The sequence below is a fragment of the Chrysemys picta genome, chromosome 2 (assembly GCF_011386835.1).
Source record: "Chrysemys picta bellii isolate R12L10 chromosome 2, ASM1138683v2, whole genome shotgun sequence".
Taxonomy (NCBI): Eukaryota; Metazoa; Chordata; order Testudines; family Emydidae; genus Chrysemys; species Chrysemys picta.
This window is the reverse complement of record NC_088792.1, coordinates 179,200,030-179,224,853: the sequence shown is the minus strand read 5'-3', so window position 1 is coordinate 179,224,853 and position 24,824 is coordinate 179,200,030. Positions and strand designations below refer to the sequence as shown.

The 24,824-nt window shown below is 41.0% G+C and overlaps 1 protein-coding gene across 25 annotated transcripts in view; it reads right to left on the bottom strand.

Annotated features, from left to right (window-relative positions):
- The window catches only part of PHACTR1 (phosphatase and actin regulator 1), a 420,672-nt gene that overhangs the window by 162,228 nt on the left and 233,620 nt on the right, over positions 1-24,824 (bottom strand). For all 25 annotated transcript variants that reach the window (XR_010598756.1, XR_256655.5, XR_256654.5 and 22 more), the window contains one exon: positions 9,585-9,749. Coding sequence is in view for 13 of the 25 variants with exons in the window: in XM_005305205.5 (XP_005305262.2) it covers positions 9,585-9,749 (165 nt within the window). In the remaining 12 variants the exon portion in view is untranslated. The remainder of the gene's footprint in view (positions 1-9,584; positions 9,750-24,824) is intronic.

The following is a 24,824-nucleotide window of genomic DNA, read 5'->3' as shown; positions in this document are numbered from 1 at the left end:
TGGTTACTTTTTAACAGGGCCAGATTAACTCTCCTGTGGACCCGGGACTATTAGATTTTGTGGGCCCCTGGGGGTTTGGACTGTGGGAGTGGGCTCAGGGCTGGGGCAGGGGATTGCAGTGCGGGAGAGGTGCAACTCCATCTGGGGGGGTGGGGCCAAGGGATGGGACAGGAGGTTGAGGTGTGGTAGGAGGTTTGGAGTGTGGGCTCTGGGTGGGAGTTTCGGTGTGGGAGGGGGCTCTGGTCTGGGGTAGGGGTGCAGGCTCCGGCCGGCTCCTTGTCGGTGGTGCAGCGGGTCTAAGGCAGGTCCCTACCTGCCCTGGCTCCGTGCTGCTCTGCTCCGCTCCCCGAGGTGGCTGGCATGTCCAGCCCCTAGGCAGAAGGGCCAGACCACTCTGTGCAGAGCACGCTGCCCATGCCTGCAGGCGCTGCCCCCGCAGCTCCGATTGGCCGTGGTTCCTGGCCAATGGGAGCTGCGGAGCCAGCGCTGGGGGTGGGGGCAGTGCGCAGAGATTCCCTGAACGCCCCTCGTCTAGGAGCCACAGGGGCACATCAGTGAGCCGGCACTCGCAGCTCCAGCCCCACGGGGACCAGTATCCAGCCCACAGCGCGGAGACTTGCCGCGAGATGGATGAAAAGAAGCAGCAGGCCGCATCCGGCCTGAAGGGGCCCCCCTTAGCCCGAGGCCCTGGGCTGCAGCCCCTAAAGCCCCTGCGTTAATCCGGCCCTGCTGTTTAAATGTGTTGTTGATTTTAGAGAACTACACATGCCAAATTAAAACTCAAAGACAATCTCAGACCCCAGTCCTGCAATCGGAGCTGCACATATGCATCCAATTGCAGAATCAGAGCCTAACCGTGCAAGGCCATGTTCCAATCAAGTAAGAAGTACCTGACACTCTATGAAAAAATATAGAAGTAGTTAATAAGGTTTAGCTGTCACTGATCTATTTTGCAATTGCTCTTTTCTAAAGTACATCCTGTAAATACCAGGCTACTCAGATACATTTAATAAAAGATTTAATTGTGTCAGTGTATACAAATCAATGCAAACCATTATGAATCTTATCTGCAACTATCTCTATTGCTCTTTTAATACCTACCACATTATGGCCCCAATACAATCATTAATTGGTTTTAGTACTGTATTGCAAACCCTACGGTTCAAATGTTACAAGTCAGGCCTCAAATAGCATCAGATTGACTTGAAAATAGTGAGATTAAAAAAACAAAAAACAAAACAAAACAAAAAAAAGACCACACACACTTTGGGGTCTGCCTTCTGATTTCTAAGCCTTTAAGATGCACTTGCTTCACATTTTCAAGCTATTTTTCCTGAAATCGCAAGGGTGGTTTTTTTTTTTTTAAAAAGCTGAAGTTTTCACCTAATCACTTGAGTCCATAAGCTGGAGCTTTAAGGGAAAAAATACTAACTATTGAGAAACTTGTGATTAAATTGCCAGAGTTAGTGAAACTCTATCTAGCCCACAATACCCCAATATTATCATCATTGACTTCAGTGCTCACAATACTATGACAAGTAGCAGAAGTAAAATATGGGTCAGACATGCAGCAGGTCATGGATACAATAGAACTCAATCAATATACCACCGCTCCAGCCTGAGGGATTTCTGCTTCATTTATCTCATTGTTGGAAATGCTGGTTGAGTTGGATCCCCAACAGAAATAAAATGTCTTCACCATCAATACTTAGTGAAGACATCTAACAGCTTTCCCTTGTAGAGGTTAACCTACTGTTCCATTCCAGTGGCACTGCAATATTTATACTTCTTTGCTCTGGATCTCAAGGGCCAAATTCATCTCTAGTGTAACTCCAAGAAAGTCAATGGAGTTATACGTTTCCTACAGCAAACTCTGTAATACTAAAGACAAGAATACTTGTCTGCATTCCAAGGGACCCAGCTATTTATTATTAATAAATACACACGGCTGTGAATATTATAAATTGCTCACTGCATGAGCTCACCAAAAGTAGACCCCTGCTGTTGATAAGCATCCTTTAGGTAAAGAAAAAAGGTGGCCAATGGGCCAGTTATCCAGCCCTATATCTGGCATTTGGGCCGCACTCTGGACACCTGTGCTTTGGAATCATACAGTGTTCTTCTTTCCTGTTACATAGTGATGCCCCCATGACTCCATTTTACTTTAGAATGATCTTGTTATTTTTCTCCACCTCTATAAAAGGACAGAAAAAACCAATAAGAGCACAAATGGAGGCCAATAGCGTACGAAGAATGGTCATTAGTTTCCATATGTCAGATGTGATCTAAAAAAATAATAAACCTCAGTGTATTCTGTCATTAAACAAAAGACATTTGAAAAGGGCTAGTCTTCAAGAACCAGTCTGTTTTAAGGATGGTTGTCCATTCATGTATCACTGTGATAGCAGCTGATGCTATAGAACAGATTGTTACACAAGAGGATCAGCTTTTTCAGACAGACACTCTTGTTCTGTCTCCCAAAAACTAGAGATTTCATTACTACTAAATTTTGTTGGTGAAACATGTCTTGACACATCTGGCTAATGATGTTCCCTAACCCTCATAAAAAGAAGAGGATTAAGATATTAATAGTGCATTTCACTGCAGGTCTTCTTCATGCCTTGAAACACGTATTGTAAATCCTCTCTCTAATAGATTAATTGTATTACATTATTTTTTGCAGGAATACATTATTGCAGAGTTATGCTGCAGTATTACTGTTTGGGGTGGCTTCATCATATAATTTTCACAACAGCTGGAAGTGTAATTAGCATAAAAACCAAATGGCCTCATTAAACATTCCTTTCTTGTAAGACGGGATACATTTAAGGGCCCTTTTCAATAAATGTCCCATTAAAGCAATGTGTAGTGCTGGCAAGGGGGTTAGTACAGTCTCAAAAAGCCTTTTGACTCCAGCTAGGCAAAGCCTGGTTCTTAAAGCCAGGAAATATATTACGTAGCAGATTTCAAGAAGGCTCAAAGATGCTGCTATAGAGTGGAATAAACATCCATTCTTCAGAAACTCCCCTTTGGCAATTCATTCATAAAAATAGACAAATGCTACAATCGTCCTCAGTGTGAAAATCAGAGCTGTACACAATTTAGAACTTTTATGATTTCTAGTCCATTTGAAATGCCAAATTTAAAAATGATGCATAATATGTAACTCCAAAACCACAGAAAATAGAGATGGAAAAGACCCAGTACATCATCTTGTACCCATATTGCAAAGCGGGATAATTTATTGCAGTACATTTTTGGATGCTAGTCTATTTGCTTGGTTGAAAATGGTCTTTGATTTTAAAGTCTCCATGGAACTTGGGTCCAACAGGAGTAAACAGGTGAGAGATCCACAGTCAGTCCTTATTTACTCCCATAAAAACATTTTCAAGAGTGGATTCTAAAAACCCCCCCCAAACAACCAGTTTTTTGGTTATGGTCTAATTTTCAAAAGGGTACTTGCAACTGCCAGTGCCATCAGGTGAAATTGTGTGGGTGCTTAACATCTCTGAAAATCAGTTCCACCACCTAGCACCCAAAAATGGAGGCACCCAAAATTAAAGGCCACTTTTGAAAATCTGGGCCTTTTCATCCAATGCCTTTGCTTTCTACATCCCTGGAAAGACTGGAAAAGATCTTGGGTTTCTCGATCCACATTTTAGTTTTGCATGAGTGACTCTAACACTCCACACAGTTCTGACTGCAGAATCAGGGGCTATCTTGGCTGTGTGTCACCTGGCTTCAAATATGTTAGCAGAATGTTTTGTACAGACCCTTAAAACGATTAATCAAGAGTGAGGACAGACCCCTTAAACACGGCATTGCACGCTTTTTTCAATCACACACATTAGCCTACACTGCAGAGGAAACTTCAGCAGAATAACTTCTTAAATGCCAATTAAGAATTACATTTAATTTGATTAGATCAGATTTAAGCAAAATAATTAGATGAGAAAGAGTACAGAGAAAGAAACCCACAAAATAACAATGCTTGATTTTTATGCCAAGGCCACGAGGTACTGGTTTGAAATTACAGGGAAGGAAGGAAGAAGGGAAACAATATTATAATTAAAATATTAGTACAAGTGTCATATGTGTTTGAAGTATATGGAGAAATGATGTAGAGACATATTGGCCAGTTGTTATAAGATGAAATTTCAGGGAAAGAGAATGGAACTATATAGTTTATTAAAACTAGGACTGTTATCTTTGTTAACTAGCACAGTGATAGCAGTGCAAATATTATTGTCCAAACTGAATCTGCAAATGTAAAGAAGGAACTCAAGGAGTAAGCATCAACTTTCTCACAGACACTAAGAATTGTAGCCTTCCACAAAGACTACATTTATCATTTTACAACTGGCACTGTGGGATGAGGATCTGTCAGAACCGTGGCAATACTATCTAGTTACTAGTTAAAGTATGGAAGATACTGGAATGCAGAGTTCAAAAGATTAGCCAGTTGCAGAGGGGTCTGGTCAGAGGTAACCAACTGTTGGGATAAAGTGAGCTTGATATAGCTTATAAACAATGGTCCCGCTCACTGGGCTGACTTTATTAGTTTCCTACTTGATTCTTATTATCCAATTAAAGCCTTTAAATTTAAATAAATATACATGTTGTTAAGTTAAAAGACACATTGCCAACTATCAGGGGGTAGCCGTGTTAGTCTGTATCTACAAAAACAACAAGGAGTCTGGTGGCACCTTAAAGACTAACAGATTTATTTGGGCATAAGCTTTCGTGAGTTAAAACCTCACTGCATCCAAAGAAGTGAGGTTTTAACTCACGAAAGCTTATGCCCAAATAAATCTGTTAGTCTTTAAGGTGCCACCAGACATTGCCAACTGAATTTTGGGAGACAACTTAAATAATCCAACTGACTTGAATCATATTTTGTAGAACAATTATTTTCTGGTCTGGAAGACTAAATGCCAAGTTTCAGCAAATGGAAAAAAATAGCAAGTGATCATTTAAATAAAGACTGTACCATAATGCATCCACACAAGGGGGCCAAATTAAGGTAGCACAGGCATAATCCAGCAGAGGAACTTTGTCAGATGGGAGAAGATTCATTGTCGGCTTCTTTTGCCATCAGTAAGGATTGACTCCGTCATGGAGGTCACGGATTCCGTGACGTCTTCTGCTTCAGCCTGCTGCAGCAGTGGGGCTGAAGCACCTGTAAGCCCCCACTCAGGAGTGCAGGAGCAGTGGCTCCCCAGGGGCCTGAGTAGTGTCGGGGATAGGTCAGCTGCCTGGGGGCCAGAACAGGAGCAGCAGCCCCCGGGGGCTGGAGGTCAGCCCCCAGCAGGACTCCGATAGTTAAAATACCCTGTGGGGGGATTAACTAAAAAAAAAAGGTCAAGGACAGGCTTCCGTGAATTTTTGTTTATTGCCCTTGACCTGTCTGTGACTTTTACTAAAAATATCCGTGACAAAATCTTAACCTTAGCCATCAGTTAGACTGCTTCTTATAAGTTAAAAGAAACAGCCCCATCAAATGTTACAATTTTGCCATTTAGAGTTTTATTATGTTCCCAGCTATGATTGCCAACTGTATCCAACTGCTGACTGCTGCCAAAGGCCTTCACCCCTTATGGTAATTAAGGTTATAATGCTTTCTGGAGAAGATGAAGCTTTTGATAAATTGTTTAAACTTTATTTTATTTTTTAAAACTTTTATTTGTGCTGTAGTTTAAGTATGGCTGAGTCTAATTTCGTGTTATAACTTTCTAGTAAAAAGAACAGGAGTACTTGTGGCACCTTAGAGACTAACAAATTTATTAGAGCATAAGCTTTCGTGGACTACAGCCCACTTCTTCGGGCTGTAGTCCACGAAAGCTTATGCTCTAATAAATTTGTTAGTCTCTAAGGTGCCACAAGTACTCCTGTTCTTTTTGCGGATACAGACTAACACGGCTGCTACTCTGAAAACTTTCTAGTGTGGCTCTGCTATAAATATTTATGTTCCAGCCTGGTAACAGTGTCTGTCAAAGAAATTCTAGTAGAAATTTCTACTGTAAAGGGTTTTATATCCCAGCTGTTGAAAATAATTGCTCTGGAAAGAATTACACTTTTCCCCCCCTACAACTTGCTGTATGTTGTTTTGAAAATCTCCTCAGCACTCTTCATTTTAAAACATGAGGTGCACGCAAATCAAATCCCATAGTCATAGATTTCAAGGCCAGAAGGTACCATTTTGATAATCTAATTTGACTTCCTGTATAACACAGGGCACAGAACTTCCCAAAATAATTTCTACAACAGACCTTTTAGGGAAAAAAATATCCAATCTTGATTTAAAAATTGTCAGTGATGGAGAATCCACCACAACTCCTGGTAAATTGTTCCAATGATTAATTACACTCACTTTTAAAAAGTGATGCCTTATTTCCAGTCTGAATTTGTCTAACTTCAATCTCCAACCATTGAATTACATCACACTGTTCTCTGCTAGATTGAAGAACCCATTTTTCAAATATTTGTTCCCCATGTAGATACTTATGAACCTTAATCAAGTCACCTTTAACCTTCTCTTAGTTAAAACTAAATAGACAGAGCTCTTGGAGTCAATAATAAGGTATGATTGAATGATTAGAAAACATTCTCATTGCTCTTCTGTAAACCCTCTTCAATTTATCACAACCTTTGAACCGTGGACACCAGAATGGGAAATGTATTCCAGTAATCGGAGCACCAGTGCCAAATTCAGAGGTAAATAACCTCTCTATTTATAGTCCAGATTCCCCTGTTAATGCATCCAAGGATTGGCCAGTGTTGCACTGGGAGCTCATGTTCATCGGATGACTCACTAGGACTCCCAAAGCTTTTCAGAATCACTACTTCCCAGGATAGAGTCTACCATACTATCAGTATAGCCTACATTCTTTGTTCCTAGATGTAGATGTTCACATTTAGCCATATTAAAACATGTATGGTTTGCTTGAGTCCAGCTAACCAGATTGCTTTATACCAGTGACTGATCTTCATTATTTATCACTCCCCCAATTTTTGTACCATCTGCAAATGTGTGTGTCATCTGAACTCCTGATCTGGATCCAGCCCTTGATCAAAGAGTATGTTTGGGCCAATCTAATATTTACGCTTACAACAATGAATAATTTTAAAATGTGTTCTCTTTCACGTTCACTTTAAACTATAGGAAGTGCAATGATGCCCATGGATGGGTTACCTGCAAGGAAAGAACCCTAGACCTCAAGATAAAAAAACATGAGCCTCTACTGCTTAGCTAAAGAGCAAGGTACATTAGCACAGAGGCAGTAGCAGATTCATAAACTGTTGTGTATGGTCCAGTCACTAGAAGGAGACAAACAGCCACACTGTGTGGGCAGGGATTACAGAAACACATAAACCCTGTTCATCTTTGATTCCCGGAGACACCTTAGCAATGAAGATAGAGACCATGAAATGATAAGCACCACGAGGTGAATGTTGGTGTATTGAGATATGCCATGTGTAATAAACATAACTCAAGCTAGGGCTTCTCTAATTATTTAATCCTATCATGAATCAGTTAATAAAACCTTTTCTTTCTAAATAAAGTAACTTTTCTTTATTGTGCTTTTAAACATATTTTGAGGGATCTCAGGTTTCTGGCTGGGAAGTCTTTGGCATGGAATTTTAAATCTAAATAAATAAAAAATAGGTATAAGTGATTAGCCTTGGGCACCTCAAACAGAGCCAACTCTTAGTCCTTAAAAATCAGTCCTTTCCTAGGCAAAACTTCCTTTAACCTCAATGGAAGCTAGAACTGAGTAAGGGGACTTAAGGATTTGGTCCATAACAATCTATCACCAACGTGGAGACTGAAAACATTGGAATCTATTGCTGTAGCTAGAAGAGGCAGAGCAAAATATCTTTTTATAATTAGTGATTTTGTGAAAAGCTGGAGTGGATTCCCCTAGGAGATTAATGGCATTTTTTTTAAAGTCACATTTATCAATGCACCAGAGACAGATAACCTATAATAGGAAGTTACTTACTGGCTCTCATTATGCCATTTCGTGTGTTTGTCTTTTGATTTACTATAAAAATTAAAGGGATCACCCTTGTGAGATTCAAGGCATCAGACACTAGATCAGTCTCTCTTATCAATGGAGACTTAACTTGTGGTGGCTTTCCTGTTATTTTACCTTTATTCTACAAAAAAAAAAAAAAAAAAAAAAAAAAAAAGAGGGAAATATATAATTTTTACTGTGTTTTTTTCATTCTGTGTGGTTACTAAAATGTTTTAGTAATTGTGTTTCAAAAGAGCTATGAGAGTCTCACAGAAATTGTGCTACAGAGAACTACAGTGATGACTGATAGAACATGAAGGGCAGGCCATTTGTTTTGCAAAATCATGTCACTTTGACAACTGTCAAGCCAAAAAGATAGTCACTTAGAGCAACACAGCCACTTATTCCAATTCATTTGTCTCTGCCTGTCAGACCAGGCAGAAGTTGTAAAACCATGTAGTTGAAGAGTGGTTTTAGGCACTCACCCTGCAAACCCTAACTTGTGAAATTACCTCAAACTCATGTGAGAATTCCCTCTTAAATGCTGCTTGTTGGTGAGTAAGGACCACTGACACAAGTAAGGGCCTGGAGGATCACAGTGCACAGTTAAGTCCTGTCTACACTATAAACTTTCACCGTGTTGTAGACAGGGGAGGGGTCAAGTGTGAGATATCCAGAATCCCTGTTGGCACCTTGAAGTGCGAGATCCATAGTATTCCATTTCTGGGTCTATCTTCATAAAGAGGCCTGAGGTAAAAAAATTTATTTTGCCACAGCCATCTCAAAATCATCATACGGGCAGTGGGGAGAAGGTTCATAGATACAAAATGGAGAAGGGTCTGAGTTCAAATCCAGACCCACGCTTCCCCAAAGTTAGTGTTTGGATCTGGGGTACTGGCTCAGCACTCTCTCTGATACGAAAACATGCTTTTGCAATTTTCAATACCTTTTTATAAAAAATGTCCAAGAGTGGGAATCTGAGAAAGGCATGGAGAAAGGAGAGCCTTGTTTGTCTCAAGAAGGGATACTGGTCATTCCAGTCCAGTGGAATGAAGAATTTGTTATCATATCAGTTATATAAAAGTAAATTGTCTTAACTGCTTTTTCCCAGTTATTATTTTAATTCTTCATTATTTGTAAAAACCTTTACAACATTTGAAAGTAACTGCATTCTCCACTGATGTTCTCTCTTGATTTTACCAGTTACTCTGACCTCTCTCCCTCTATGTTTCTCGTAGAACAGAAGCCAACATGACTTCATTTGGTTTACTTTCTTTTTCTGAGCTTCGCTAATATCAGAGGTTGCGTACCCAGCTCTGGCAAGTTTTGGCCCTTCAAAATTGTTCCATTGTTTTTTAAATGCATCACACAAAAATGGGATTTTTAAAAAAATGTCCAGAACAAAGTGATAAATCTTTTTAGAATTTGGAAGACATTTCCAACAAAGTTATAATATTTTTAAGTTGATCACCATTTGTGCCTACATTACTTATTAATGACTCTGTATTGTTTTCAGCCCATTTGAACAAACAATTTAAAAACAGTCAACCAACACATGTTTATTACCTGCAGAAGTGTGTTTGAACTTTTCACTCTTCTTCTTCCTCCATTTCCATGGCTTGAAAATCCTTCCTATATTGGCAAACTTACTTCTTCGCCTGATTGGAGGAGTGTGGGTGCCTGGTACTAGAGAGTCTGAACGCATTGCAGCCAGTCTTTCCACTTCGTCAGCTATTTTTCCCCCCAAGAGGAGGAAGAGGAGGAGAAGAAAAAGAAGGGCATGTTAATAACATCGTGTAGAACCACACAGATGGTCAACATTTTCATGGTTACAGATAACAGTCAAATAATGTGACAAAGGTTTTGCTTATTTAATCTTTTAAATGGAATCCAAGTTCTGTTACAAAGGTCAATATTAATAATATTAACAACAAATTAATTGGAGTAGATGCTTTGGTTTTGAGTAATCCCTCACCCAGCCAGTATTGGCTAAGGAGCTTGAGAGAGATTTTTCTCCAGGGAGACTACAAAAGCATTGATTATTTTTGGTGGTGTTTCCATTCACAGTTTTTATGTTTATCAGGGACAGAAAGAAAGAGAGGAGCAAAGGAACAACAAATAACTGTTTTAAGAGAAATATTGCAGCTCTTTACCACAATGTATGTGAAAGATTATTTGACAAGTAGTAAGGACTAAAAATTCCTTGGGGGCCATTACTGCCTCATTTAACATGAATTTCCTAGCATGGTCACAATTTGCACTGAGTTTGTTGTGTTAAAGTATTTCTAATGAAGATTTTCAGAAGTTGAATAGTTGCAACAAGTAATCTTTATGTTGGTCAAAACTTAAAAAAAAATCTAAACTGCACCCACAACACATGCAAGTGAGTGCAAAAGAGTCAACTGTGCGTGCAGCATTATACTGTTTTTGGTGCAAGACAATCATATTTGCAAATTTTGGGGATCTTTTTCATGCATAGTTATATGTAGGGGACCGCCCCCTCACTTTTACAGGCAAAACTTTATGCTGGTATTTTTGAAAATTAATACATTTGTGATCAAATTATCAGTATTTCACTAAAATTAGAGATGGATCTGAACCACATAGATCAGATCTAAACCTCCTCAAAGTTTAAGGGCATTTGATTCAGGCTCCTTTTAAAACAAAATAAACCAAGCAGAATAAACTGCAATCAAATGTGCTTCGCCAATATGAAAGGTGAAGTAACAGTTTCCCATCCTTCTGCCATTTTGCCCCTCTGCATCCCACTATGTTCCCCCAAGTTCTATAGTGCCTCAGTGGAAAGAGCAGAGCTTGGTCTTTCCCTCCATTTATGCTCTATAAAATACAACCAGAGACCTGGATTTATGTCTCCCAGTCTAACTATAATTCCCATTAGCAGTTTTAAAAAGACAAAAACAGTAGAATTATTCAATATCAACAAACTAAGAGCCAAGCCAGGTTCTACAATCTGGCTGAGCTCTGCTCCACACAGGGTGGGTGGCGGAGAAGATGGCTTCACAATTCCTTTATTCCCATGATTCTGGGATCTGCAGCCAAGTGCCTCAATTGCCGTTTAGAGCAACTCAGTCCAATCTGTCTTTTCCCCATCCAAACGGCTCCCAATCCCAGTCTGTTTGCTCAGACAGTGACAGTCTCCTCCCACCCACCCTGCTCCACATCAAATCTAAGTTTTCCCTCATCCCCACTAACACTCGACCCTCCCCATTTTCCCCCGGCTTTGTGTCCCAATCTATTTCCGACACTGCTGACCCTCCTTCCCCCTCTTTACCTCCCCAGTCCAGCTCTTGTCCCCTTCTTCATACAAGTAAGGCTGTTTTCTCCTCCATGCTGTTGGGGTAATCAGTGGGGAATGGGGGACAGGGAGTAATTGAGAGGACAGGAGACACAGGTTCCCTGCGGTCAGTTCCTGTGTATGGTGCCACCACCTGCATCTGGGAGCAGCAATTGTAGGCAAAGTCCTGCTCAGCCCCTGCAGCCCTGGGCTGGAGCACACTCAGTTGCTCTGTAGGGATGGTACACATGCAGTCCAAGTCATCAGATAGGAGCTGTGAGGGGATGGAACATGCTCAGTGCTGACAATCTCTGTAGATTTTAGCTGTCAAATTCTAATAATAATGTAACAATTCTAATAGTATTTTCTTCTAAAACCTTCTTCTAGAAATGCCTGAATGGCTTTCGTTTAAATTTTCCAAAGGGTGTGATGGGGGGAGGGAGGGAAGAAAAAGGAAGATTCAGCCTGAGGCAGACAGCCGTCATGGAAAATTTCATCCCAAATGGTTAAAATCTGGCAAAGTTATAAGCCACTGGAAACAGAGTCTTGTAATAAAAGCAACCTTAAGTACAGGTGGTGCTACCTATATATTCAAATATGTCTATATACACAGACTTCCCACCTAGATATTTTGAAGGATATGGTAGGTGGGGAGCTATTTTTCTTTTTGAAATATACAGAACAAATTTCCTTTTAGCTACAAACACAGCTTGTTTTTCTACCCTAATTAAATGAATCAGTGGGGGGGGGGGGCGCACAGGCATTTCAGTTACAGGAAAAAATAGCTCACAAACTTGAACTAGCTTTCCAAGACTCCCAAAATAGTTTGAAAGTTTCAAACTCCAAACTCCATGACATTTTCTAATCTCCAGCTCTCAGTCTACATTTCTACTTTTTTTTTTCTACTGAAGCACATAAGTTTAATCAATTTATTGTGAAAAAAATAAGGCACTGATTCTTTTTAAAAAAAATCTCATTGAGTATAAAATGTGACACATCTGTTAAAATATGTTCCTCATTACACCACTGAGCTATTATAACAAAAGCCCAAGTGGGGAAAAAAATTGGAGTTAGGCGTATGTTTCACTGCGCTTTGCTGAAGAAGCAGAAAAACAGAAAAGCACAGGCTGGAGGAGCACAGTAATCTACTTTGGAGGAGGTGAGGGCGCTTATGAGAACATTTGCTTTGCCATAAAGGCAGAGAAAGAAAGGTAGCCTGGTTAAGGCATGTGGCTCTTCACAGGATGGCACACACAGCTGACTGCCTAGAGAAATGCTCACTGTGATGTGGTGCCAGATACACAGCCTGGGGATTGCTGAATCAAGGCTAGAAAGGGCATTGTTGTGCAGAGCAAATCCGTGAGAGGAACAAAGAAGAAAACCCCTTATACCCTCTGACTTCACTGGAAGTTGCTCTGTTTTGAAGAACAAAATGGTTTTCACTTTCCATTCAGGAAATCATGAATCAAAGGAAACCCTTCCCCCCATCCCCCCCCCCCCCTTTTTTTTAAGTGCCTGGGGCTAAGGCACATCTAACCGACCGTGGTGTGGACTGCACTCTCAGCAAGTTTGCAGATGACACTAAACTAGGAGGCGTGGTAGATACACTAGTGGGTAGGGATCGGATACAGAGGGACCTAGACAAATTAGAGGATTGGGCCAAAAAAAACCTGATGAGGTTCAACAAGGACAAGTGCAGAGTCCTGCACTTAGGACGGAAGAATCCCATGCACTGCTACAGACTAGGGACCAAATGGCTAGGTAGCAGTTCTGCAGAAAAGGTCACAGTGGACAAGAAGCTGGATATGAGTCAACAGTGTGCTCTTGTTGCCAAGAAGGCTAACGGCATTTTGGGCTGTATAAGTAGGGGCATTGCCAGCAGATCGAGGAACGTGATCGTTCCCCTTTATTCGACATTGGTGAGGCCTCATCTGGAATACTGTGTCCAGTTTTGGGCCCCACACTATAAGAAGGATGTGGAAAAATGGAAAGAGTCCAGCAGAGGGCAACAAAAATGATTAGGGGTCTGGAGCACATGACTTATGAGGAGAGGCTGAGGGAACTGGGATTGTTTAGTCTCCAGAAGAGAAGAATGAGGGGGGATTTGATAGCAGCCTTCAACTACCTGAAGGGGGGTTCCAAAGAGGATGGAGCTCGGCTGTTTTCAGTGGTGGCAGATGACAGAACAAGGAGCAATGGTCTCAAGTTGCAGTGGGGGCGGTCCAGGTTGGATATTAGGAAACACTATTTCACTAGGAGGGTGGTGAAGCACTGGAATGCGTTACCTAGGGAGGTGGTGGAGTCTCCTTCCTTGGAGGTTTTTAAGGCCCGGCTTGACAAAGCCCTGGCTGGGATGATTTAGTTGGGAATTGGTCCTGCTTTGAGCAGGGGGTTGGACTAGATGACCTCCTCAGGTCCCTACCAACCCTGATATTCCATGATTCTATGCCCTGACTCAAGGTTTTCCACTGCTGTGGCTTTTAAGAGCTTCTACTAAAGAGATGGGCAGGTCTCTGGGCACCACTGTGATACTTGACTGGAAATTGTGCAGAGTATAAAAGCATTCTGCTGAACCAACTGGGAAGGACATCGTGAGGCTTCTTATTCAGCCTGACTTTCACAACGAAAACACACAGCTGTGTGACAAACAAAACTGCAAATGAACTCAAACTAAATCCCTCCAACCTACCTCCCCCCACGCTCCTTGGTTCCTCAATGAGCCACAATTACTGCTACAAATCACTCTTGATTACTAAATTGCAGTACTCCCTCTTTGTAAGACTGCTCTAATTTGGGGCATCACTAAGGCTATGGCTAGTCCTGTTTGAATTGATATCCATTATAGATCTCCTCTCTTCATGATACACCCCCTCTTTGTAAGTTACAGAATGTGCTTTTCTCCCCTGAAGAACACTTCCTCTTTTAGGGCCAATTCCTAAGGGTCTATATGCAAGCAAAGCTCTCACTGAAGTCAAAAGGGAAATTACCCGAGTAAAGACTGGGTCCATAAAGAACTAGAAATGGTCACAGAGTGTCAAAACCATTTCCATATTTTGATTTTCTTTCATTGAATTTCAGTATCTGGTTTCAGGCAGAACTGTGTTCCAGGAGTCCTGCTGTGCATCCCATCAGCCGGGAGCTCTTCTCCTCCATCCTTTCCAAATAAACACAGACCTGAACTAATGCAAGTAACAGCATTTCTATCCTTTTTTTTTAAAAAAGTCTACTTCACATTTCATGAAATATACTTTCAAATGTACTACTAACTCAAACATCATGATCACTGTAGAGGAATGACTGAATTAGAACCATATACACTACACTCTTCCTAAAAAAGAGTAAGATAAAAGAGTAAAAGCCATACTTCACTCCCATTTTCTGTCGTCTCTTTTGCTTCAATTAGCCATGTTCCCGCTGCCTTTTTGGCTTCTCATAATTATTGACTAGCTGTGGGCTTTGACACCCACTAATGACAGCAGGCTTTGTAGGCAGTTTTCACACTCTTCCTGTTCCCTAAGAAGGTGGTGCTTTCAAAACTGTAAACTAACCCAGACTTACATATTTATTGCCTTTGGGAGAGAAAAGCAGGTCAGTGCTTACCAGTTTGCTATACTGATACTGTTAAACTGCTGTGTGGTTTGGGGCCTTTTATCACAGTATTGCAATTTTGTCCTTTGACTGGTACAATAAATCCACAATGATGTTTATAACCATCACCATAACGATAAATACTCAGCACGTAGAAGTGGTGTTCACCTTATACACCTCTACCTCGATATAACGCTGTCCTCGGGAGCCAAAAAAATCTTACTGCGTTATAGGTGAAACTGCGTTATATCGAACTTGCTTTGATCCACCGGAGTGTGCAGCCCCGCCCCCCCGGAGCACTGCTTTACCGCGTTATATCAGAATTCGTGTTGTATTGGGTCATATTATATCAGGGTAGAGGTGTATTCCAGGAATGTAAAGCATACAATACTGTTGGTAAATGTGCAGGGCCGGCTCCAGGCACCAGCTTACCGAGCAAGTGCTTGGGGCGGCCACTCCGGAGAGGGGCGGCACGTCCAGCTGTCCGGTGGTAATTCGGCGGACGGTCCCTCACTCCTGCTTGGAGTGAAGGACCTTCCGCCAAATTGCCGCTGCAGATTGTGATCGCAGCTTTTTTTGTTTTGTTTTGTTTGGCTGCTTGGGGTGGCCAAAACCCTGGAACTGGCCCTGTAAATGGGACACCACATGAACTGAAATACACATAAGTTTGACGCATAGGCTCTTCCTGAACAAATGGGAAGACACTGCGAGATTTCAAGATGACTTGAAACTAGGGCAGGAGGATGACCCACTTCCCACTCATCATCTTCCTCCTCACTAATGCCTTGAAGGAGAAATGACAAGACTAAATAGAACAGTGTTTCACAAGTATCTGCTGATAATAGTGTTGCCAACTCAGGATTTTAATCACAAATCTAGCAAAACTTGGTGTTCTTCATAAAGTCCCAGATCAAGGGACTAGGTGAGAATCTCAGGTTCTATTAAAAAAAGGTTTCTAGTCCTCATGGTTATAGAGAAAAACTTGAAAACCAGACTATAATGCACCCCCAAAGACTCAGAAACTAATCAGAAGAACCACAAATGTACTATTTTGTCTTATGATTTTGAAGACAGACAGACAATCTCATGTTATTTTGGGTCCTGACTCATGATTTTTCAATACATAGGGTTGGCAATATAATGTAGAGGTACCACAGATACTAGACGGATGGGTAAGTAGAATCATCAGGACAAAGAACGGTTTGCAAAACAGTACCCTAGTACTGTAGGTGCATCAGTGAAGCCCAGGAGAAAAAATGACTGAAAACCTTTTATTACACACTTCTGAGTTTTCTGCCTCTTTCAGTGCAAAGCCTTTCTGCATATCTATTGGCCCCACCCAATCTGAAAATCAGCTGGATGCTGCAGTGTCCTACTGTCAAAGTTCTGAGAGTTGCAAAACATGGATCAATGACCCTCAAAGATGGTAAGGAGCCCCAGTTTTGGTTGGGAGATGTCTGGGTGGGCATCATACCAATTGCTGAGATAAAGAATATCTCAGATTTCATTTTAAAAATCAATATGTTTGCATCTCTGCATTCAGATACAGAGAACTACATCATAGCTGATTTTCAGCCATTCAGCTATCAGGTCATGCACACCAACCCTTCTGCATCAAACAGCATCTCCCTCTGCAGTAACTCCACTAGTACTTTATCTAACCTCATTTATGCAGTTTGCAATGCTGTTGTAGCCATGTTGGTCCCAGGATAGGAGAGAGACAAGGTGGGTAAGGTAATATCTTTTATTGGACCAAAAGAGACAAGCTTTTGAGCTCCATAGAGCTCTTCTTCAGGTCCTGACTTTAACTACAGGACCTTAAATACATGAGAAGAGTAACAACAAAATAATAAAATTATCAATTTGTTTACAAGCTACATCTAACCTCACTTCATTCTTAGGTTCGGTCTCTAACCAATTTCAGCTGCAATTGCTTCTAGCCACCAGAACTGTCAAAACTTTTTTTTGTTCTCTTTACCTGAAATTGATCATTTAAAATCTAATTTCAGATCTCATTTTTCCTTATTCTCCTGCAGGAAAGCTGGTCCTTTCCTGCTTTCCTATTAACACCTAGGATGACCAGATGTGCCGATTTTATAGGGACAGTCCTGATATTTGGGGCTGTGTCTTATATAGGCGCCTATTACCCCCGTCCCAATTTTTCACACTTGCTGTCTGGTGACCCTATTAACACCTGATATTTTTGTAATGTCATCGCCCCTTAATTGCCTTTTGTTCAGGAATGAAGTTCTATTGGTCCTCCCCCTTCTAGTAACTTTATTATTTTAGATGCCCATTTGAACCTTCTTTAAGGCTTTTCAGTGTCTGTTTTACAATGAAAGGCCCAACTCTTCACACAGTATTCCAAGCACCTTTTTAATAAGATCGCATTATTACCGCATTTGCTTTATAAGAAATCCTAGTTAAAACATGCTTCAGGATTGCATTTGCCATTTTTGCAATGGCATTGAATTGTACGTTCATATCCAGTTTATGATCCCCTATAAGGTCCACAGCTTCACCGCTCTGCATTCTAAGTAGCACTAGCTCATTTCTTGGATGATGATTATTTTTCTCTAGGTGTATTACTTTACATTTTATCTGCAAACAGAATCTTATCTCATTTACATTTACCCATCTCGATACACCTGTCAGATGACACTGCAATTCTGATTTTTCCTGTTGGTGTTTATAATCCCTTTCTAAATTTGATATTATCTGCAGGTTTAATCAATGTGGCGTATATACATTTTCTTCTTGATTAAGGTATATAATTGAAAAGTACAAGTTTAAAGACTGAGCTGTGCAAGACCTCACTTCATACCTCCCCCACCTTTTGAGGTTAAATTGTTAATAATTAATGGCTGATTGCAACAGGTCAGACAATTGCTTTAATTGACACTATGCTGCAGTGGTTTTTATTGATACAAAATCATTCTAATCTCTAAGATTGTTTTTTTTGTTTATGTAGCGTGGTTACTTTACTCACCAAGCCTGTAATGACAGAAAATAAAGAATATTAGGTTTGACTAATCTGAGCTATGCTTTATCCACAATGTGACTTTCACTGCTCATCATGTTCTTCACCACTGAAGTGTTCATCACATATAGATTTTCTTATTATTGGTCACAAAAACCTGCTATTGAAGTTAGACCAAGTATTTGATAATTTTCTTGGGGTAAATTGGTCTAAAACATCTAAATGAGTTAGGATCTTAAGCCTCATTTTCAAAAGTCATTGCAACTTAGGCTCCTAAATCACTATGAATCTCCTTTACCTTTCCTTATCTTTTTAAAGGCCCATTCATAAAAGCCTTGCTCACACAAGTAAGCAAACTGATATCAATAGGACTACTTTGGGGCTCGATTAGCCACAAGAAGAGTAGGGGAGTAAAGATCATCACACACACTCACACTCACCCACCCACCCACCCCGTGGTGTGCCAGCATTTGAGCTCCCAGATCTTAGATCCAGGTCCTAGAAGGGAGCTATGGGGCCTTATGAAAGATGCTGTCCCCATGAAGCAAGTGGCAAGAGAGGGTGGGGAGTAGGTTGAGCCATGACTCATGACACATGCTGACCAATGGAGCTGGCTGGTCATGCAGGAAGAATTGAAGGGTATGTTGCACCCTGCAAAAAGGTGCCACAAATTACTAACACTGCTACAGCAACCAGGAGACTCCAGGAGGAATGGGGGGATGTCTCTGAGGCATGAATACCTCTTGGTATTCCCCATGGAATGGTGCCTTCATGTGCAATCCCTTACTCAAAGCTCTGTTAATGACCCAATTTAGCCCTTTGCACATAAGCATTGCAGGATCAGACCCTTAGAAAGCATAGAAGCACTTTATTTCTATTACATGCAACCTACAAGTGGAACAGCATCAATGTGCAAACACACTACTACAGAGATATCCCCCAACCCTACGTATCACACTCAATATACCTTACACTCTATGTCATGGCACTTCCCCCCCCCCCCCTCTCATTTCCATGCCATACTCTTATCTATGTTCAGCACCATTCAACCAGATGTTGACACTTCAGGACACATGTAAATACAACCATACTTTCTGAGACTGAAGGCGAGTGATCCACACAAACAATTCTTTTGGTCTTTCTTGATACCTAAGCTATTAGAAAGACAATGTTCATCCTGCCAGTGTCCCTACAAGCATGGCAGCAAGTTCATAACACTATGCAGACTCAGTCACTCTCTCTTAAAATAAATGTTAGCATTTACTTTGCAGTTGCCTATGAGAATAAGGTTCAATGCCACAACATCGAAAACAGCCAAGTAAAAACACAAACATAGGGTTCTCTCTAATCTAGGGCTCTGGTCTTAAATGAAATAGCCACAAGAAGTCACAAGCAAAAGATTTTCATTGGATTTTAAGATCATGTCCCTACATGATGGCAACTCCCATTGATGTAAATGGTGATTGGATTTGTGTAACTGAGGGTGGAATTGAGCCCCATAGCTATAATCTCAGGATAGTATCTCTTGATACTATTAGCTTGTTAGACCAGATGGAGACAAGCCTCACTTTCATTTGAGTCATGCCCTGACTGATCAAAACTGGAGTTCAAGTTCATTAATCATAGTTGAAGTACCCTTTGATGCCCAAGGATGTGGAAGACAGATAACCATAGCTTCCTTTAGGCAAATCTTCAGATGCTTAGCAATGACTTGTTTGGCATGAAAAACTGAATTGGATTCCAAGATCATTCCATTCCTAAATTCCTTCAGTTGAGAATGAGGTAATTATTTTTTTATCAAATATATTGTTTCTGTGAAAGACCAGCTACCAATTGCATTAAAACATCATCAGTCAGGTGCTGGTATTGAGTAAGTTCTCAGGGTCTGATTCTTCTCTGATAATGATGTACATTGGGGAGTAATTCCATTGAATTACAATAATGCTAAGCTGGTGTGAGAAGACAATCAGGTCCACAGATAGTGATGATACCTTTGATCAAAAACATGTTACCAATAATTGTATGAACCTGATTACAACTTCACCATTTATCATAATGATCCAGAAGGGCCAGATTCTGACACACGTTGAATAATACTTTGTTCTACAAATAGTTTAATGAAAAACTTCTTATAGTGTGTAAAATCTGGCCTTTAATGAATGGACAACTAGCTTTGAATGTTGCCTATTTTGAGATGCTCTGATATATGTCAAAATTGTGTGCGACTTCTTAGGAAACTCTTGGTCAACTAAAAGAAATATCTGACCCCCTTTTGCAGATCCTGTAAGTATGATTATCCAATAAGTTTTTATAAAAAGGGGGTTTCTAAATTACAAAACCTTAGATTATTCAGAAACCAGATGGGACTGTAATGTCAACCAAAAGCTGCAGTGTACAGACAATGCCATATCACCCATTTAAAAAAAAGAGGTTCTTTTGATAATGAGAAAGGATTCTGTAAATACCCTTTTTTAATATAGCTGTGACACTGGGGTTTCCATCCAGTATGAAACTAGAGAAAAGACTGTTGAGAGTCTTAGGGTTAAGTTTAGAGGTGAGAGCAACAAAGATGATGTCGTGGTGGGCGTCTGCTATAGACCACCAGAGTAGGAGGATGAGATAGACGAGGCTTTCTTCGGACAACTAACAGAAGTTTCCAGATCACAGGCCCTGGTTCTCATGGGGGACTTCAATCACCCTGACATCTGCTGGGAGAGCAATACAGCAGTGCACAGACAATCCAGGAAGTTTTTGGGAAGTTTTGGAGACAAACTTCCTGGTGTAAGCGCTGGAGGAACCAACTAGGGGCCATGCTCCTCTTGACCTGCTGCTCACAAACAAGGAAGAATCGGTAGGGGAAGTAGAAGTGGGTGGCAGCCTGGGCAGCAGTGACCATGAGATGGTCACATTCAGGATCCTGACAAAAGGAAGAAAGGAGGGCAGCAAAATATAGACCCTGGGACTTCAGAAAAGCAGACTTTGACTCCCTCAGGGAACTGATGTGCAGGATCCCCTGGGAGGCTAATATGAGGGGGAAAGGAGTCTAGGATTGCTAGTTGTATTTTATTGAGGGCGCAGGAACAAACCATCCCAATATGTAGAAAGAATAGCAAATATGACAGTTGACCAGCTTGACTTAACAGAGAAATCTTTGGGGATCTTAAACACAAAAAGGAAGCTTACAAGATGTGGAAACTTGGACAGATGACTAGGGAGGAGTATAAAGATATTGCTTGAGCATGCAGGGGTGTAATCAGGAAGGCCAAAGCACAATTGGAGTTGCAGCTAGCAAGGGATGTTAACAACAAGGTGGTCAGGGAAAATGTGGGATCCTTACTAAATGGGGGAGGCAACCTAATGACAGATGATGCAGAAAAAGCTAAAGTACTCAATGCTGTTTTTGCCTCAATCTTCACAGACAAGATCAGCTCCCAGACTGCTACACTAGGCAGCACAGTATGGGGAGGAGATGAGCAGCTCTAGTCGTGAAAGAACAGGTTAAGGACTATTTAAAAAAGCTGGATGTGCACAACTCCATGCAATGCATCAGAGGGTGCTGAGGGCGGAAGAATCCCATGCACTGCTACAGGCTGGGGACCGACTGGCTAAGCAACAGTACACAGAAAAGGACCTGGGGATTACAGTGGACAAGAAGCTGGATATAAGTCAGCAGTGTGCCCTTCTTGCCAAGAAGGCTAACAGCATATTGGGCTGCATTAGTAGGAGCATTGCCAGCAGATTGAGGGAAGTGATTCTTCCCTTCTATTCGGCACTGGTGAGGCCACATCTGGAGTATTGTGTCCAGTTTTGGGCCCCCCACTACATAAGGGATGTGGACAAACTGGAGAGAGTCCAGCAGAGGGCAACGAAAATCATTAGGGGGCTGGGGCACATGACTTATGAGGAGAGACTGAGGGAACTGGGCTTATTTAGTCTGCAGAAGAGAAAAGAGTGGGGGGAGGGTTTGATAGCAGCCTTCAGCTATCTTAAGGGGGGTTCCAAAGAGCATGGAGTTAGGCTGTTCTCAGTGGTGGCAGATGACAGAATAAGGAGCAACGGTCTCAAGTTGCAGTGGGGGAGGTCTAGGTTGGATTATAGGAAAAACTATTTCACTAGGAGGGAGGTGAACTACTGGAATCGGTTAGAGGTTTTTAAGACTGGCTTGACAAAGCCCTGGCTGGGATGATTTAGCTGGGGTTGGTCCTGCTTTGAGCAGGGGGTTGGACTAGATAGATAACCTCCTGAGGTGTCTTCAACCCCAATCTTCTATGATCACCACAACAGCCAGGAGAAAAGGCAAAGTAACTAGTTTAAGAGCTAAACTGCCCAAACTATCCCTTTTAATCTGTAGTTTGCTTCTCTTGGGGAAAAATAAACTACTATTTCTGTCCTTTAAAGAAGTTGACAGGAAGCTGGCCAAGAGGAAAAAGAGTAATTAGACCAAATGGTACAATTATAATGAAGCCTGAATGCAAGTTAAAAAAAAAAAGGCAGCAAAAATCTGTTTCAGTGGACTCTAATTGAGAGGAGCCAGTTTGTATCTATCAATCTCAGTGCAAGGAGTTAGAAGGAAAGGTGAAGTCTTTCAAGTTAAGATGCCTAAAGTCAGGCATTTATGGTCTGGTATTACTCCCATTAAAGTCAATAGGGAAGCTGGATAATTGGAAGCTGGATAATTTACCTTAGTAAGTGACTTTAATTTCAGGAGTGATGAGTACCCACAGAGGTGCAGAATACCCACAACTAAATTAAAGTTCTTTGTTTTTTTTGGCCAAAATCTCCAGTATTTTCATGTTTTTTTTTTAAATTAAATTCTAGGATATCTCATTGGGTTATTTCAGTCTGGTGTATTTTTCCCACTTGCTCACTAGATTTAGATGAGAGCATCCATTTTTGATTCATGACAACTATTGTGAGCAAAAGAGAAATATCCTCTTCCTGCCTTAAAAAAATAGACAGAGTCAAACAAATTACTGCATACTATTAGGAAACATTAAAGTCATAGATTGGTTCTATGGTCTTAGCGTCAAATTCATGAAGAATTTTGAGTCTATCAATCCAAAATAGCCTAGCTAATTTGAAGGAGTTTAGGTCAGACCTAGAAAAAAAACCAATACAGAGAACCTAGAAACTACTATAGATTACAAAGTTATCAGAATACTCATATCAAACAGTGTTATGCATGTAAGTACGAGATAGCTGGTGAAATCCTGACCCCATGGAAGTCATTGGCAAAGTTCCAATTGACTTAAGTGGAGACAGATTTTTACCCAGTACATCTAGTGATTAGATTAGTTGGCCTGTGAGTCAGGATTTGTGGGTAAATTTTGCCCTTTCTTTCACCCATGCAATCCAATTGATTTGTAAATGAGGGCAGAATCTGACCCCTGCATCCTCTTCCTGTGTTTGCCACTGATCTGACAGATCTAAACATCAGGCATGGAGTGAGTGTGAGGGAGTGAACTGCTCTCTCACCCATACAGGTGGTCATCTCCAGGTCAGGCTGAAGCAGGCTGGCAGAACAAAACAGGAAGCCTGCACTGCTGCAGCCTATCCTGCGGAGAGAGGACTTTAGTGCCCTGCACTGACATTTTGACACCTTTCCTCAGCACTAGAATTCACAACCAGGAATATAAATCAGCAGAGAAAGCACTTCAGCTTGGCCTTCTTAATCTAATGCATTCTTTTGTAATAACAACCCTCCACAGCTGTTTGAGGAAGAAACCGATGGCCTATTCTGTGCCATTATTGCAAAAAAAGCATTCTGGCACCACGCACACATTGGGCCTACCTATACAAAGCCACTTGTCCATGAAATTGACAATAATTTCATTGTGTAATATTATGAGGATCACAACAGTAGGTATTTGCAGTAGATTTTATTTCAATACTGCAGGTGGAAAAAATAAAGAAACAGTCAATTCTTACAACACAACAAAGGTATCGTCCTTTCACCCACTAGCTGCTGTGCATTTGGCACCATGCAGTATGCCTGTGCTGTGCAAAAGAATCTGCACATATACTAGAAATGGTGAATTATGACTTTCCAAAGGTCTTACCATACAGGCTTCACAAAATTATTCTTTTATACAGAAATACATAACTAGAGTTACCATCAGCAAAAACTCCTTCCAATCTATTTCTGCAGTAAGGGAAACTAGACATTGTGCATCTTGGGGCTATTTGAAGAGGAGATATGCACTTGCTTTCATGCTGAATTTTATGATCAAAATACTTTTGCAATATTCTACAAGTTTCATAAACATTTTTCAGCAGGGTCTTGAAATTTTGGCTAAGCAAAATTGCTGCATTCATAAAAGCTCTCAACTAAACTGGAATTGGCAAAAAGAGACATTACAAAAATCTCAAAGCAAAAAGACAGGAGAAATATTTGTTTTATATTTGCAATAGAGAACAGCCTAAATGGCAATATTTGGATCCAGATTTCAGACTTATCAAAATTTGCGAGGGTGCTTAGAACTAGTGGTTTCAGATTGGCCCTCTGTAAAAAGAGAGGGATCAGTTAAAAAAAAAAAAAAAACCACAACATCTCTGTTTCCAGGTTCAGATGTTTGGTGTGGATGTGATAGGCCCATTTCTATTACAAACATACACAAATGGAGACTTACAAAACTCTGCAACAACAGCCCAAAATAGTGAAATTAATGAGCACTGATAGTAGGTAAAGAACTGCAATCCTGGTTTGTCAACTGAATTTGAGGAGCAGCTCTACTATCTGAACTCAGCTGATTTCTAACATAACTACCTACCTCCCACCCACAATATGGACTTGCATTTCTTATCATTTCCATCATATATGGACCCATTGCCCATGGCAGACTGTGGGGAAGAAAAAAAAAAAAAGGGAGGGGGGGCAATGACTTTTTAGTGGCGGCATGCAGTATCAGATAAAGGGCTGAACTTGCCACTCTGGCAAACCACG